General features: G+C 35.5%; 1 protein-coding gene across 1 annotated transcript in view; it reads right to left on the reverse strand.

The window, feature by feature from the left end:
• Positions 1-19,035, reverse strand: part of LOC113179489 (anoctamin-3) — a 120,965-nt gene that overhangs the window by 79,523 nt on the left and 22,407 nt on the right. Inside the window, exons 4-9 of the mRNA XM_077797500.1 lie at positions 15,542-15,673; positions 13,313-13,419; positions 11,135-11,190; positions 8,801-8,922; positions 6,390-6,524; positions 791-887 (exon numbers count right to left, since the gene is read on the reverse strand). Coding sequence (XP_077653626.1) covers positions 791-887; positions 6,390-6,524; positions 8,801-8,922; positions 11,135-11,190; positions 13,313-13,419; positions 15,542-15,673 — 649 coding nt within the window. The remainder of the gene's footprint in view (positions 1-790; positions 888-6,389; positions 6,525-8,800; positions 8,923-11,134; positions 11,191-13,312; positions 13,420-15,541; positions 15,674-19,035) is intronic.

Here is a 19,035-nt window from a genome sequence, read left to right on the forward strand (position 1 = left end):
AGTCTAGGAAATATAGAGGTATTTATAATGACACAAAGGTGTTGGTTACAGAAGCACTGGCATAGGTTCAGGGAGGAATGTGGGACACAGATTACAGTGAGGATACTGTGAGGAAACTTTGAAGGTGATATATTCATTATCCTGATTGTGGTGTATTTTTTTTGACCTGCATTTCACAGGTACATATACATCGTCAACTTCCATACTTCAAATATATACATTTTACTTCGTTGATTACACTTTAATACAACTGTTGTAGATATAAAAAATAATTGTAAAAGCCAATGTTTTTAAAATTTGTATGAACATTATTATAACTGGGGAAATCCTAGAAAATGATGATATCTGGGTTTTAAATCCAAAGATTTGTTTTAATTGCTGAGGTCTATGGGTTTTTGAAGTATTTTTAAAATCCTTCAGGTGATTCTAATAGACAGCAGTTTGGAAATTTTGGATGTGCTATTTCATTTTAAGTATTTTATCTTCATGAGTTTTTGTGGAAGAATCAAATTTAATCATCAGCAATAAAAATAACTGTTCTTCTCCTACAAGATCTAAACATAATTTCAAGGGGAAATTTGTGTCTGTGGGGGAAACTATTGGCTATAAAGACAAAGGAATACAAAGATACTCAACTCAAGGTCTACTCTTTGGAATTTCAGCAGATTGACTTTGTTTCAGGTATCAAAGGCTATTAGAATGCTTGGGAATAGTAAATTGGGTTAAAAAAATAGGATCCTCTACTTAGACAAAGCAAGACTCAGGAGAGGATGTGAAGATCCACACTCACCTTGGCATAGATGCAGCTTTCGTTGAGTCTCTGCAAGGAACAGTTCTTATCACACAGAGGGCACATGAAGACTTCGGTGGCTTTACAAATCTCCTGGCTTGAGAAATCAAAGAAAATAAAAACATGAAAGTCACTCAGCTCTTGCAGCAAACTCTGGTGGTGAGGCCGAGAAATAGAAATAGTACAGAGTGGGGAGCAGGAGAAGAAGCAGTTATGGTTTCAACTTACGGATGAGGATATTTGTGATATAGTATTTTCTTGTTCACTTCTTCGTTCTCTGTTGCTATATTGTGATGATAATGGGTCATGGTTTGCATTTATGTGACACTTATGGGGCTTTTTATTACTATAAAGGCACTTTGATATATGATCTTGTGGCATTCAGGATAATCTTGTATACAGGTGAGTTTTAACCAAGTTCACAGGTTGGAAGTGGATAAGCTGGAATGAAACCTAACTAGTCTGACTTCGCAAGCCCAGGGTTCATACAATTTATAGCACACACTGCAGTGCATATCATTGGTGCAGAATATTCAGCGGAAATTGAAGGAGTTGATCTTTTTGAACATGGCACCTTGACATACACAGTAATGGCGATATGACGTAGATTCTACTACTTAAATATATGCTCAACTAGAATGTAACTTTATGACATTTATCTCACCAGCTTTATGCCCACTATCTTTTTAAAACCTCAGCATACATTATAGATGGCTTTGTGACAGCAGGGAATCAATAACAGTTTCTGAAAAGCCTTACAGACTTAAGAGCTCAAAAAAACCTATTTTGAGGACAATACGTGTCTTTATCTGTCATACATGACCCTTTCTAATTTTTTATCTCCCAGTAAATTTTATTAAATAAATCTACTCTGGAGAGTTTGTAAGAAGCTTAAAGACTTTAGAAAATATGTCTGTTAATGCAATTGTTAACACAAGTTTAATTGGCAATGTTTGTAGCAAGATTTGATGTTTTAAAAAGTATATATATATATATAAAAGAAAAAAAAAAGAAGAATGTGTGTGAATTTCAGTGCGGGATATACAGAACTTCAAGCCAAATAAGAATACAAGATAAGTACACCAGACAGTGGTATAATACTTTATAGTGGAAAAAGGTAGACTTAGGTCTGCTACATTGCCTAGTCCTCACCCACATCACAGGTAATGGTAATTATGTCCTCTAAGGAGAAGACACCAAGGCTCAATTTAAAAGACTTACTCAAGTTACAGAGCTAGCAAAAGGCAATTTGAGGAGCTGACTTCAGGCCTTTTTTTTTTCTTTTTTAGTTATAGATCAATCCAGTTTTCAATCGACTTTAACATATATAAAAAGAAATACATTCGTTTTATGTTAAAATTAATTTTTCTATCCATAATTTACTAATGGTGATGACAGAATCAATTTTATATATACTACTCTTAATTTTACACCTCCTATCATATTAGTAATCAGATGTCTGTAGAAAGGAAACATATAAACCATGCATTTTAAAAACCTAAAAGAAAGAGAAGATTGTATCTCCTTGTACAAAATTACTAAATTTTAAGAATGAGAAGAATCAACATTTCTTGAAGTAATTTTCAGTAAAATGTGCTTATTATCATAATTTATCTTGTTACACAAATGCCACCATTTGTCTTGCATTGGAATCCCATCAGAATAGGTATTCAAATTGGTTTATACTACGTCATCTTGTCCACTTTCCTTACTTTTTAGACTAAAATAAGGGATTTGGGCCTATCCCAATTTGTTTGATTTTATGTAACCACTAGAGGGAGGGACAGGTCCCTATCATGAGTGGTTTTTAGCTTCTTTTGCAGGGCTTGACACACCACCACTGGAGTTGTGGCTTACTTTGGTTTTAGATTTGTTGCTGTATATGAATCTATCAATAGCTGATCCCAAAGAATAATTACTACCTTTAAGATAGTGAAATCAAGGAGCAATATGTCTAATCGGGGGTGAATATTGGGACCCACACTCTCCAGGAGCCTGATGCTTCCTGTGACTCAGCTAATATGACAAAGTACAGAAAAGGAAATTTCTGCTCGATTTGTACATTTTTGGAAAAAGAGTATAAAAATAGGTATGAGGAAGAAGAGTGTGGCAGCATGGATAAAGCATTGACTTTAAAGTCAAATATAATCATCAGGGAAATCCAAGTTAAACCACAGTGAGTTTACCTTATTCCTACTAGAATTGTTCTTATATTTATTCTTTTTTTTTTTTTTTTTGGAGGTTGCTTGCTGGGAATCAAATGTAGACTTTTGTGCATGCTGGGCAAGCAGTGTACCACTGAGCTACACCTCCTGCCTAGATTGCTATTAAATTTTTTTAATTACACGAAAAATAAATGTTGGTAAGGATGTGGAGAAACTGAATCCCTTGTACACTGTAGGAATCTAAAAGGATGCACTGCTATGGAGGCAGTGTTGATGTCCCTCAGAAGGTTAAAAACAGAGTTACATATGATCCATCCTTCCCACTTCTAGAAATATTTACAAAAGAAATGAATTCAGGATTTTGAAGAGCTATGGTGATCCCATATTCATTACAGCACTATTAAAAATTCCAAAGAGATAGAAATAAACCTAATTTATATTATTTCATCAGTGGATAAAGAAAATATGGCATATAAGTACAGTGGAATATTATTTAGCTGTATAAAAAGAAAGGAAATTCTGTCTTATAGGACAAAATGGATCAACCTTGAGGACATAATGCTAAGTGAAATGAACCACTCACAGAAGGAAACACACTGCATGATGCCACTTACATGGGGCATCTAAAAGAGTCAAACATGCAAAAAGGAAGAGTATATTTGTGATTTGCCAGGGGTGTTGGGGGAAAGGAGGAGGGAGCCTGTGCTCAATGGGTATAAAATTTCAGTTACACAGGGTGAGTAAGTTTTAGATATCTTCTGTACAGCATTGCACATAAACTGCCTTGTGTGGTTAAAATTTTGTTAAGAGAGTAGATTTCACATTAAATGTTCCCACCATGTTGTTTTAAGTATCAGTCATAGGCTTGAAACTTAACTGCGCCCTTCATGGACATATTTCCCTGACCAAATCACCTATTTCCCTGAGGTGCATTTGTCTCCACACAAGGCTAGTATCTGACTGGGAGACTAGTTATAGGATTTTGATATTCTACCTGGCTTATCCCAGGTGGTTCTTAAAAGGAAGAATCCCTTATTGCTAAGGTTAACCCCTTAAGGCTAAGGTTAGCCTCAGCAGAGGGCTTGAGGATTTCTTTAGGAAGCAAAAGCTTTCGTAAGACTGGTAAATGCTGAGGGCCACATAAGTTTTTAGATAAATTCTGATGCTAACGAAGCAGGAATGGACTAGAAAATTGGGATTTCTACTCTCTGACCTGTCCTGAAACTCAGGTCCCTAAGATGCATATCACAGGTACCTGCTTGTTGACTCTTAAAATCCTGTAAAATATTCTCACCCGGGCATAAAAATGAATATATTTGGCTTTGTAAAGCAAGTGTGCACATGTATGGATACATACAGCGATCGAAAACTGATTGTGATGTGCTCCCACAAATAACTACAGGGCAATTAAGAAATATAACTTTAATTTAGTTGTCATATCTGGTAGGATCATAATAAGTAGTCCCACACCTGCAGCTTTTCAACATTTTGCTACCCTGAACTAAAGAGAAGGAGAGAGAGAGAGAAAGAGAGAGAGAGAGAGAGAGAGAGAGAGCTTCATAAAATAATATGAACATGAATCAACACAAAATAAAACCTAGCCCCCTCCCCACCCCCACCATGAAAACACCTACTACTCAACCACGTCTGCCACCTTGAATGGAAAATTTCAGTCCCGAAATGTTGAAAGTCAAGATATTCAGTGCTGCGTATCTTGGTTGAGAATAGAAAGTCTGACAGGATCTTAATTATAGTGTGACAGGAGTAGCAGTAATATAATACCATAGAGTGCAGAATAAAAGATTTTCTAGCACCTTTTAAAACACTTCTTGTATCAAAGGTTAAGGCATACTTATTTCATACAAAAGAAGCCTAATTTACTCCTTTGGTACATAAATCAATAGGAACACTCAATCTATTCCTTTCATTCCTTTGGTTCATTTTCAGCTTCCTGGGGGTGGAAGGAAAAGTCTATATTTCATGGCAAAACTTTGTGGATATGTTCTACGGGAACCAACTGGAGCAGCAGCAAGGGAAGAGTCTTCTTCCATGTTTGTTAATTCACTGTAAAAGAGGGCTTTACCTTTTCAGATAATGTAACTCACACTATCTCCCCTGAGTCTCATCAGCACTCAGGGAAAAGCCCAATAGGGGAAGAGTGAAGGGGGATATTCACAGAGGGCAGAAGCTTGTTCTTGAACATGCCACTTTCCACAGGGAGAATGATTTACAAAACTCTGAAGCTCATGAGCAGAAGTTATCTCTTTGTTTGCATGCTTATTATCACGTGGCTTCATAAAGAACAAAAAGGGGACTCTGGGACATCAAATCAAGTAACTTGGTTACTGAACAGTATTCAACTCTAGGACAAGAAAGAGAACTTGTTTTTAGGCAATATGGTTCCACATAGGCAAATACAAACATGTGCATATCACATTTTTTAAAGGGAATTCAGGGAAACTAAGTTTTAGGATCTTCTGAAGAATGTCACACTAACAGCTGTCCTGATTACTGCAGGGTAGGAAGGCTATGGTTGAAATACGCACCGAAGAGAAGAACAAAGTGTTGAACTTTAAAAGAGAGGGGAGAGCTTCTTTATGTTTTAATATAAAGTTGAATTTGATAATATCCTTGTGAAATATATTAAACGGAACACGCTGCCAAGAGGACTCTTTAATCCTAAGGTGACTCCTGTCTCTGGTGAGTAATAATTTAGTATTTCTAGGAATAATGTATTCCTATTTCTAAATCTTGAGTCACTGCAGATTGAACAAAAGAATCACCTTTCTGATGTTATGTTTCACTTCTATCAAATCCTGTTTTGCTACTATTTTTAGAATGGTATGTGGGATATACTTGAAAGTGAAATCTGGCATCAAGATTAGCAGTCTTGGAACTTATCTAAGAGAAATTTATTTAAAAAGCATATCAAAATGATCTTTTTATCATGCTTTTCTCCTATTAAAAAAACTGGCATGGTGGCACATTCTGGTTAATACCAACTGCTTGGGAGACTGAGGCAAGAGGATTATAAGCTGAGGCCAGCCTGGCAACTTAACTGTAAGCCTGACTCAAATAACAAATAAAAATAGCTGGGGATGTGTAGCTCAGTGGTTGATTATCCTTGGCTTGCAGGTGAAAGGCTCTGGGCTTAATCCCCAGTACTGAGAAAACAAATACTCAATAGAAACAGACAAACAAGCAAACTACATATATATATATATATATATATATATATATATATATATATATAGAGAGAGAGAGAGAGAGAGAGAGAGAGAGAGAGAGAGAGAGGGAGGGAGAGGGAGAGAGAGAGAGCAAATAAATATTAAAATGTAATATTATTATTGTTTTTTTCTGCTAAGCATTATCCTTAAGTTTTTGTCCACTCAGAAGACAGGCCAACACCTTTTATAAATCTCTTTACAGCTTACCTTACTTGACTTTCATTCATTGTAACCAATCCATAGAAGAACACACACAAGCCAACCACTGCTGCAGGAATCAGCATGCCAGTGTACCACCCCAGCCAAGCAAAGTACAGCCCAATCTTCTCACCAAAGTACAGCCTGCATGAGAAAGCACATTGTTAGCTTGAGTTAAGGTGTCCTAAATGACCTTACAAATACTGATGTCACAACTAATCAGAAGAATTTCAGATGGAAACTTGAGGCTAGCAGCTCAATTCCCCTTCAGTTCCATCTCAGGTATCTAACAATCCTGTTCCTTAATGAATCTTATAATGGTGATGTCATTTACTTTTAAACACTATAGGGGCAATGATGGTGGAGATTTTATCAAGTGTATCTATTTCTGTGCCAAATTCCTTAATATGCTATTAGGACTTTCTATATTACAATTCTTTATTTGTTCTCCCAGGAGCATCCTGTTAAGTCTCTACATCACAGATCTAAGCTAAATCATATTGCATTATGGGCAAATTAGAAAAATCTCTCCTCTCGGTGGATGCTGACAGGCTAGATTTCCATCCCAATCTGTATTCTCAGTCAGTATCCTTATGCTGAACATGATCTACATCATTATGTCATCTCCTCCCCAACAAAACTCAACTCTGCAGTTTCCAAAGAACACAGCAATGACCTTAGCTGATGTTGTTCCCCATTTGTGGAAGACTTAAACAACCATCAACTTCTTCCCTGTCAACCTGCACTGGTCCTTCACTTAATATTGCTTCTTCCAGGAAGCCTTCCCTGAACTCCCCCTCTAACCTTTATTTAGAGGTCCCTGTTCTTGTTTCTACAGACCTTTATTCATGCTTCAGTGTCCTAAGCATATAACACCTTAAAGCAACTACTTGCCAATCCTCAGTTTCCTTCCTCTCTATGAGACTCTAGGCTACTGTAAGCCTGTATGTTGCTTCACTAGTAGCCATCATAGAAAGACTGAAAGAAGCTAAGAGAATGAGTGCATTTTATTGTCTTCAGCTGATAAGCATAGCTTCCATGAGAACAGCAAATGAACAAGGAGTTTGCAATACCTACTCAGCTGTTATTTCTCCAATTGGTCTACTTACAACATTCACTGTCATACAGTTGAAAAAGTTCTGGTACAAACAGTAAGAATTTTCTAACTTCTCTCCTACCATTAGGTTCCCCATCTTCTAAAGATTGTTACTTTTTACTTAACACATAGGTTGCTCCAGCTTTAGATTTGGTTGTTTGTTTGATTTGGCACTGGGGATTGAAATGCAGGTGTGCTTTACCACAGAGCTACACTCTCAGATCCGTTCCCCAACCTCCTTTTTAATTTTGAGATGGGGTCGAGCTAAGTTAATGAGTCTGACTTTGAACTTTCTATCCTCCTGCCTTCACCTCCGGAGTCACTAGGATTCCAGGCGAGCAAACTACCATACTTGGATATAATTCTAAAGATTGTATTTCAAGTTTATAACAGTAAGCCACTAGAACATGCTTCCTGGAATAGAGGAAATGATACATTTTTGTTGAAAGGTAAATATAGTGGGACCTCCATATACTTGGGTTCTACTTTCAAGAATTCAATCAACCACAGATGAAAATGTAGCTTGGCCTATATAGTTGTGTCTGCTTTGAATAAGAACAGACTATTTTCTTTCCATTATTCCCTAAACAAGGAACTATAATGTATATGACATTTACATCATCCTGGGTATTTGAAACTACCCAGAGATGACTGAGTGTACAGGAGGACTTGTATAGGTTATATGCAAATGCTACACAAACTTATTTATGGGATTTGAGCACCCATGGATTATGGCATTTGAAGAGGAGTCCTGGAATCAGCCCCCTGTGAGCTCCGAGGGGCCACTAGATATGCATAAATGCCACATTGGTCATTTTCCTTTCTCCTCTCAGATCAATTTTTTTTTTTTGCTTCTTTTTGTTTTGAGTTTTCATAGTGTGGTGAATTACCCAGGCTCCCTGTCAGTAATTTCCGGTTTAGCTGGGTCAGGAGAAACTAGAAGACTTGAAGGTAAAAAAGGGAGATAATCCAGGATCTTTTCTTCTTCTTGGTGTTCTCAGGGCTGTGTGCTGTGGCTGTGCCCAGGTACTGGACTCTATTAATGCACTTCTTCCCTCATCCATGGGATATTAGTAATTTTCTGCTCTTCCTAATCCCTTCTTGACTTAAAAGCCCTGCTTGATTTCTCAATTCCCCCATCCCATGTAACTATGTAACTATGTCCCTGAATTTATTTCCTGCCACTGAAAATCATAGAGGGGTTTCTTTTTCTAGATTGCATCCTCACTGATAACAGGTGACAAGGTAGGTACAAGAAGCAATTCTAAGAAAATGGCAATGGAAGGGCACAATTTGCTTTCCATTGTCAGTTCATTTGCAGAACCTGATTAAGTCCAGAGGCTGGTGCTTGTACCACATTCCCCAGCGTGCCCAGCGCTCATATAACAGATGTCTTCTATTCTGAGGTCCATGGGTTTTGATGGGTAGGCTACTCTTATAAGCTCCCTGAAACAGATAAAATAATACAAATTGGTGTCCATTCTCTTGGTGACATTTGAAATAAGAGCTATTTATTTCCTTAGCAACCTATTGAAAGTTTGAGATTAGAAATAAGTTTATCAGTGGAATGATGTGGTAGATGACTCCTTCACTGGAAATAATCTCCTAGTTACTTAAATACAATTTCTTCAATTACTTCAGTTACTACATTTTTAAAAACAATTTTGATCTATTTTGCTTAAGTAAATAGAATTCATGTTTTACCGTTGGAACCCAAGTTCTTTTAATAAATACAATATCCATCAATGAGAGAAATTGTTGTAATATTTAGTTCAGAAATTAAGAGTATTATTCCACTTTAAGAAGTGCCCTAGTGCCAGAAAAGGTTACTTCAGTTCACAGGATTTTATCCTGATTTGAGAAGTGATCCATTTCAAGAAAAGTTTTCTTACACTTACAGATACTAAGGAATCAAATAAGTGCTCATTTGAAAAGGATGAGGCCTTAATCATATTTTAAACTGTAGAATATTCAAATCTTATTTTGGATAAGAGATTCCAAAAATTAAAATATTAAAAAAATCCTTAAATCTTCTCTCAAAAATCTGTAAGGTAGTTTGCATATGATCAAATATTCCCAACCAGAGCTATTAGTTCCTATGTAGATAGAGGATACTTTGAATTGTGGCTGGCAATTGCCCCGAAATTGTAATAAGGATGTCACCTTTAAAAAAATAGACTATTAACTAGGGAAGAGTGGAAGTGAAACTGAAGTACAGCCAGAGATGTCTTCTCTCAGGAAGCCTAGGCATTTAAAGCCAAAATATTGGAAGCCAAAGAAATGGAAGTAAAGATCTAGGTTCTCCATATGGAGCATTTGCTGGAAAAAGTTGATTTGCTTGTGAAAATGTACAGACTGCCCTCATATTGGGTAGGAAAAGGACACTGAACCAAAATCTCAACTGTCTTTCAATAACTACTGATAATTCTCCCCAAATCCATGACTTTCCCAGCCTTAGTGATCAGAGCATAGATTCCTGAGCTTTAGACATTAAACTTTAGCATACCAATTACATCATTGGTTTGAGTTTGTTCCATAACCTCAATCAATTATACTGTTATGGTTTGATAGTGTTTTAGCCAGACTCCTTCCAATATGTGTGTGTGTGTGTGTGTGTGTGTGTGTGTGTGTGTGTGTATGCCCTGTGTGGGGTGGTGTAGATCTCAATATGTGTATATAATTTTTTAAAATAAATGATAGTTGAAGCTCAAGAAAGTTAAGATTAAAAGCACAGTTTTCATAGTTTTGAACCCAAGAAACCAAACTCAGCTGCTTTATATTAATTATGAAATACCTCCTTATGTAGTAAAATAGAAATGACAATAGCCAATAATATGTTTGTGTGTTTCATGCATCCATCCCTATATCTATATTATCCTATTTTTCTGACAATAAGGGGTATATAATATTATTATTCCATTTTTAGAAGTAAAGTAGCAGTGCTCAGAAAATTTAAATACCATGTCACAGGCCAACCCCATAGTCACATGTGCCCACTATAGCTTGAAGCAGACATTAGCATTATATCATTAGAATGTAATAATAATAATAATAATAATAATAATAATAGGAAGATCAATAGAGTAGACAAGTTGATTAGTGTGAGAGAGGAGGGAAGGGAAAAGGGGCATTGTTACATATTACTATAATTGCCAATTTAAAAATAAATAAGTAAAATATTTTAAACGTGCCCCCTCCAAAAAAAAAAAGATGAGGGGTGTAATAATCTGTCCAGGAACAAGTAGATAATGGTATGGAGGATTGTGGTGTAGGCTTGTTTTAGATTTCAGATATCCTCAAGAACTAAGCATGCACTAGGAACCTGCCCTGTGTGGGGTGGTGTAGATCTCAAGTTGGATCAAGAATGGACTCTCTGCTACTACAGAAGTCAATGGTTAGCATGTCTGGCATGAGTGTCCTCTATAAGTCTGGGTTTCCTCAAAGGAGGTAACTACAGAAGACATTTGGAGCAGAGGAGCCATCATATACCGCCAAGATCATACTGGGATCTCAGAAGGCTCAGGTCCACAGTGACTGAATTCTGCTGGGATGAGCAGCCAAACTCAAATGGAGAGCAACTGTATGGAGCAATAAGCAGGAAAACTTTTCTCTCTTTCTTTCTTTCCTTTTTTATATGGAAATTATCTTTCAAAATTACCTCATGTGGGGGAAATGCTGCTATATATGAGCCATTGTTTATAAGTTTGCGGATACCTGGAAAGAAAATAAAAAAAAAATAATACTTGAGTCAGTTTCATAGAGACTTCCTTCTGGAGCACATACTGCATGTGGGACAAGGAATTAATTGAAAATGTAAAATAACCCTAATGACCTCCATAGCCTGTACATCTGTGGGTACAATATGATTGTGAGAGAGAGCAACACTACACTTAGTTGTGTCCTTTAGTAAATGTAAATGTACAAGAGGCCAACATATGGCTTTACCTTGTTATCTCATAACATTTGAGGAGCTTTGGTACCCAGTTATTTGGGATCATTTGAGCCAGGAACAACATTTTTCCCCTTCAAATAACAAAGATTGATCAAAAACAAAGGAATTTTACACTCCTAAAGCAATCTCAAAAGTTATTTTATTGAGAGGTCTGTCCTTGTTTAACTCTAAGCCAAAGCGACATGAATAACAACATAAGACACTCAAAATCTTCCTATCTCCCTGAGGGTGCAGTGTAGTAGACACTCACATAGAAGTCCTGGTGGGAACAGACACTGGGAAATCTTTCTAGATAGCAATTTTTGTTGCAATATTGTTTATATTAATTAAGAATTAGAAAGAATTGTACATATAAAATGAAGGAATCCTTTATCACTTTACAACTATATTAGGTATTCAGTAAGTAATTATGATTTGATAAAGTCTTATTATAGAATATTGTATAGCTCTTTAAAGTTTGCAAACAGTACTGAAGGACTTGAGGAAATATGCATAATGGTAATTTTTAACAGAATGACAAATTCTGAACAATGTATTCTTGTAATTTTCATATAGTTCAAATTTGTGACAGTGAAAAGAGTAATTAGGAAATTTTTAAATTTTAAACTCTCCTGTGTGTACTGTATTTTCTACATTTTAGTCATTTAAAATGTCATATTTATTCTTAAAATTGACATAAGCACATACCAGTATTATGTAGTCACTTTCTCGTTTCATATTCTGGATTTCTCTTATTTTTATTTCTTTGGAACACTTATGACTGATTTGTATTGTTTTTCATATGGTTTTGATGTCTAAGTTATTATTTTGGCTGCTCCATCATAAAAAAATAATGCTAATCAGAAGAGAAGCAGAATCTGAACATTCCTCTTTAAAACGCTGGCAAACCAGGAACACAATTCACATTTCTTATGTGGAACTCCATTTTAATGCAAATCAATAGAGCTGGTACACATTTCAAAGACTGCCAATTTTTAATTTCAAGAATTTTAGGATATTTGACTAATATTTGATCTCTTCAATGTTAGGTTTCAGCCTTACAAGTAAAAGGCCAGCTTGTTTGTTTCTTTTTTTTTTTCCTCTGCTCTATGCAAAATCTGTAATTCTATTTATTTATTTTTTTCTGGGGGAGATGCTCTCAATTTTCTTTTGTATTATACAGGTTATAGCAAACTGCTAAATAGTCAAACAAAGCAGAAATGTAGATAGTTAAAATGATTTGACAGTCTTTCAGAGATAATCTCTGTGAGTTTCTTACATATTTTTCTAAGCCTTCCTTTCCTTCTATGTATGTGTATTTAGGAAATAGAATTACATTAGACCTACAGTTTGGTAATCTCATTTTTAAAAAAAAATCACTTAATACATTGCACATATCTTTCAAGGTCAATAAATAGAAAACTCAACTAATTTCTATGAGCAGAGTCTCTTTCATACACATTTTATAATATTAGTGTGTACTAGATGCTTGGTAATTTTGTGCTAAGGGAGAATAATCCTCATAATTTTTTAATAGATTGATTAAGTGGATGCAGTCATTCCTTAGTGTGGAAATTTTAAGTCTGTTTTAGTCGTCTTCTATTCATGATGAACCACTTTCTACATATATTTTCATTCAAAAGTCTAATTATTTACTTTGGGTTATATTTCAAGAAATAAAATTTCTCTTCTAAAGTATTTGCACATTTTGATACATTTAGCCAAATATTCTCAAAAATGCTTATTTGAAAGTCTGCAAAATAGAAAGTTTATAGAATTCGTGTTCAATTTGCTATACACTCACATTTAACGAATAATGACAAAGTTTCAATTTTTGAAAAATAAACAATAGTTCTGGGTATAATTAAAATCTACTTTCTCTATGATTGCAAATAATGTTCTTACCCACTTTTGATATTCCACTTTCATATCTGGTACGCTCCAACATGTGATAGACTATCCGGCTTCGCGTAGCATTGCTGAAGAAGGTGTCCTTACTGTTTATGATGAAGCTGTTAAGATGAGGGAATTGGTTTTAATATTCAGAGAAGAGCACAGAATCCAGCCACAGTTAGTTCCTAAATAATCACCCATCTGTTTTCTCCATTAAAGCTAATCATATGAAATATAGTAAGTCAGAAGAGAAGTCATTCTCTTAAAAAAATAAATTGACAGAGGAAAGAAACACACATACGAATACAGAGAATTATAAAATGTTTATTTAAGTTTTTTTTAAGTTTATGAGGAAGTCTAGGTATTTCTCTTTTAGCATGGAATAAGAAGAAAATTGATTGTCTACTGGCTCACATAAATTTTTTACTACCTTAAGAAATTTAATTCCAAATAGATGCATTAAAAATGGAAATGGTCCCCCTGCCACATTTTGCAAGCTAGCTATCTTATCTTCAAGACTTTGCAAAGATCCATACATAATATTTTTTTTTCTGTTTCATTCCTTGTATTGTCCCTTTTTGGAAAGAGAAGCAAGGTGACTATGCAAATGTCTATGATGTAAAGTGCAAAAGAGGATCCTAAGAAAGAGGAAAGATCTGTTTCAACATCTACTTTATCATAATCTGGGAGTCTCAAAAAAATAAAAATAAAAAAAAAACAGTGTAATGGATTTCACTCAACTTCTGACACTTCCCCTCTCCAGTTGCTTTATCTCTGTGAATGATGGACTACCATTTCGTCAGGCACTTCGTCTGAATATTATGTCTGCTATAAGCCTTGCTTTGTCTTCACCCTCAACACTCAAATAATTGCCACAGAAAGTAACTTATCTAACTGAACAACCTCTCCAGCTTTGGCACTACCCCACTTATTCTGGGTGGCATTATGAGAAGAATGTCCTCATAACTAGACAATCAACTTCCCCCCTTCCTTTAAAGAAAGCATAACTCTGATCCTTAGAGTAGTCCTCTACTTTTAGCCTGTCAGGAGCTTTCCATTATGAACATAATTAAAGTTCTCATTTCCCTCCATGGATCTCTACGCTTGTATTACAACCTATAACTCAAGTCTTATTTCTTACAGTTCTGGCTTCTTGTACCTGATCATCTGTTAAACTGTTCAGTTTATCATCACTGTCAAATGGTCTGCTTCTTTTCCTCTGGATTTTGCTCTGTCTTCAACATTTTTCCTTCTTCTCCCCTCCTTACTCCCTTGTTTTTTTAATCAGTTGTAAAGGGCTGTTTCCTTCGAAAAGGTTTCCAAGAGCCTTTCCTCTTAATGTCTATTTAATTTGTGTCTTTCGTAATATTGATTTACACTTAATATGTACATTTGTCTATTTTATTAGATTATGAGTTCTTTACAGTTTCTATGTTTTATCTGTATTGGGATGCACCAAATTCAGGATCTTGTTAATTGCAGGTAGCAGAAGAAATATCCTCCATTCTGATGATTCTCTCACTTATAGACTGAGGAAGCATTTTGGAAGAAATATTTCTTAAGCAGGTAAATTTCTATTTTCCTGGCTTTACATTATGGAGGAATAAAACATATTTTAAAAACTAACATATAAATAACAAAATTACATGTAAGGTGCATGAAGAAAGATGAAACAGGAGAATGGCATAGAGAATAGGGGCCCAGAGGCAGAGTGTTCAGAGAAGGTCTTCTGAGGTGGTAATGTTGAGTGGGAGCAGAATAATAAGAGGGAAAATGCCATGCAGAGGTCTGGGGGCAGAGCATGTCAGGCAATGAGAACATCAAGAATAAAAGTTCTGGCTTGGGATGATACACCAGTAGCTGATTCATTGAACCAAGGCTTTCATGACTGGATTAAGTAAATGTGGAAAATGCAGAGTTGAAGTCAGAGTGTTGGGAAGGAACTGCAGCATCTGCATCCACAGGCAGATCATAAGAAAGACATTTGAATTTTATTACAAGTTCAATGGGAGGCCATGGGCATGGGAGATTAAGTAAGGCCTCTCTGTGATCTGATGGATGCTTTTCAAAGATCAGTCTGGTTTCTTGGGTTTGCAAAGAAAGAGCAGACTTTTTTTTTTTTTTTTTTTAGCTGACCCCATTTGGTTAACAATAACAATGGTCACAGGAATTTTTATTCTATAAACAAATCACAGATAATGAAAGACACAAAAGCAGGTGACAGAAAAGACAGGAACTCACTGGTGAATCCGTGCTCTGCTAAAGGGGCCAGTGTAGCAGTCTGACTCCTCAAGGTCTGGAAAAGCTGACTTGTCAAGAACCATTGGATTTTGGGACATCCACTTTTTTATTCTTTTAAAATAATTTTGCAACCTGAAAGAAAGTTACATCATAGAACCAGGTTAGGTGGTATTCCATAGCCATGCCAACCTTCCATGATAATTTCCTCAAGTACTAAAGCATGAATTCTAAAAAGATAGGTGCACGTACACACACACACACACACACACACACACACACTTCTTTTCTTTTTTTTTTTTTTAGTTTATTTTTTTTTTATTGGTCGTTCATAACATTACATAGTTCTTAATACATCATATTACACGGTTTGATTCAAGTGGATTATGAACTCCCGCTTTTACCCCATATACAAATTGCTGTATCACATCAGTTACCCTTCCATTGATTGACATATTGCCTTTCTAGTGTCTGATGTATTCTGCTGTCTGTCCTATTGTCTACTATCCCCCCTCCCCTCCCCTCCCCTCCCCTCCCCTTTTCTCTCTCTACCCCTTCTACTGTAAGGGTTATACAAAATGTCATATAAGAGGTAAGGAGGGGTAAGTCAAGAGAATACAAATGGAAGACATCATTTACACACTTCTTTTTCAACACAAAATAGCAAAACAAGCCAAGTCCTGTTTTTCTTTAAATTCTTTCAGAGCAATTATGTGTCCTCATGAACAAAAACCTTGTGGAAAATATTTCAGAACCACTATAAATATGATGGTAGACAAGAGTATAAAAAAGTATCACCATATATTTATTAAAACTGTATGTTATCATCTATCCAATCTATCTATAGACTACTTCCTAATTCTTAAAAAAAAGAAACAGCAATATGAGTGTTCAAAGTGAAGACTAAATAAATAAATGGCTCTGACACACTTCTTTATTAGTACTGGGGGCTACGACTGCAGTAGAAATGGAAACAACTTTGAAGTCCCATAAAACTGGGTTAAAACAGATCTCTGCATTGCATTAGCTGTGTGAATTTGTGCAAGTTGTTAAACTACTTCTTGCCTCAGTTTCCTCACTCATAAAGTCAAAATAATATTGACTTTGTTGGAAAGTTGCTATTTGGTGCTTTAATTTAAACCTGATCACTAACAACAAGGAAGACTGGGGTATAGAGCCTTTGCAATAATTTTAAGATTTTAGTGGGCATATGAAGGACCCAAATATTTTAGTAAAATGCATATATTGGCCAGGCATGGTAGCTCACACTTGTAATCCCAGCAGCTCAGGATATCCAGGCAGGAGGATTTTGAGTTCAAAGCCAGCTTCACAACTTAGTGAGGCCCTAAGCAGCTCCTTGAAACCCTGTTTCTAAATGAAAAAGGGATGAGGATATGGCTCAGTGGTTAAGTGCCCCTGGGTTCAATCCCCACCACCACGGTATCAAAATGAAAGAAAAAAAAATTAAGAAAAGGAAGAAGGAGAAGGAGAAGAAAAATAATGCAGATATTGACTCAGTAAGGCATGGGATGCCTGAGGTTCTGCATTTCTAGGTAGCTCCTAGGGAATATTCATGCTTCTATCTATTATGCATATTTTAAATATGAATTGAGTATAGACACCAGGCATGTACTACATTAAATACTGTTTCAGGAAATTCTGACATCAGGACACTTTGGCCCCAACTGTAAAAGACACTTTGGCCCCACCTGTGTGCTCTATTTATACTGATTAGAATCATATTTGTTTTACTGAGAAGAGAGAGAGAGAGAGATTGATTCCAGAGTTGATTCTGAAAAACTGCATTCTAAGTTACTATTATAACAGCTATGTTCACTAAAAAAAATGTAATATTTACACACTATGAGGTTCTGCTGGGTGATTTTTGACATCTACTGCAACAGCAAGTGGAAGAATTAGGACAAAATATGTTCCCAGACAAGTACAACATATTTCAATATTTGTTTAGCTGACTTTGTTTGACCTTCAAAAAATATTAGGACAGCAGTGGGCAGGCAGTCAATATGTATCTTAAGACTTATTTCATTCAATTCTATTATGAAAAAATTATCATACAAAAATTGAAATAAGAATCAAATCCTGCTACAGAGTTCTGGATGTAAAAATCTTGATATTTCCTTTGCCAAGTTATATTATCAAATAGCTGCTGTTTATTTTTGGTTTTGGAGGGATCACAGCATCTCTTTCTAATCTAAAATAAATAATAATAAAATGAACAACAATAATAATAATAAAGAAATAATCAATCCGTTATAGGAGGTGGTCACTTTGCTGCTTCTCATTACAAAGAAAGCATCCAAGTTAATTTATCCCCATATTCCAGAGGCCAGCACACAGACATGTAGAATATATTAAGTAGATTATAAAAAGACTGATCCAGCTTTTTAAGTACAGCACTCCACTTATGTATAAAATGTAAAAATACAGTATACTATTATGAATATCTAAAAAGAACAGGCAATGTACGTCCACAAAGCACTAATTAAAAAAAAAAACTATATGTAAATAGCAGAAAGATCAGTAAGGTAGAAAGGAGGAAACAGGGATAGAGAAAAAGGAAAATGTGGAAGTCCTGAAGATGGAATTAGAGAAAATTATATTCTATGGTTTTATAATTAAGGCAAAATGAATCCTGTTGTCATGTATAACTAAAAAGAACCAGCAAAAAATCTGAATAAAACCAGTGGAATAGGAATAAAATATGAATGCTCTAGTGCTGAATTTTCCAGTCTTTGAAATTGGACTACACATTTCCAGTCTGAGATTCAGGTTCCTTAGCTCTAAGGAGAAGAAGTAATTCCATCTGCCCTATTTTAGAAAAATGGCCAGGAGAATCAGATAAAAGGAAATATTCCAACTGTACTTGGAAACTATTGTTGTGTCATGGCACCCAAGAACCTTCTGTTTCAGATGAAATGACAAAGTAGAAACAAAGGTGAATTTTTAAAAATTTTAAAATAAACCAAGTAAAAGAGTGTTCAAATTTTCACTTATTCTGCTAATAGAAAACAAACAATATTATCAATTTAGGCTTTTCACACATATTTCCTGATGTGATGGTAAATGCATTCTGACCTGAATTTCAATACTAGGATACAGGGATCTTGTTCATCCTTTAAACAAAAGAATATTTTGAGAATTAAAGGGACAATGTCTGATGCCACCAGGCATACCTCATTGTTTGCATCCAATAAATATTATGCTAATAATAGTGAAAAGAATATTGCTACTACTATTTCTATTGTTGCAACTGCCACACTGTACTCCAATATTATCTAATACATTTGGACTTGCAAATGCAAGATTTCATGGTATAATGTGAAGATGACTTCTAATAGAGCTTCAAAGTCTTTTGCTAAAATCAGGGAATAGCTGAGAATTCTATGGAAATTGAATATAAATCTGGATTAAAGGGTCAAAACAACTTAGTCAAATCACAAACTCTGCCAAAGCAGCAGAGAGCTGAGGGCAGTGTG

Source organism: Urocitellus parryii, chromosome 4, assembly GCF_045843805.1.
Source record: "Urocitellus parryii isolate mUroPar1 chromosome 4, mUroPar1.hap1, whole genome shotgun sequence".
In the NCBI taxonomy this organism is placed as follows: Eukaryota; Metazoa; Chordata; class Mammalia; order Rodentia; family Sciuridae; genus Urocitellus; species Urocitellus parryii.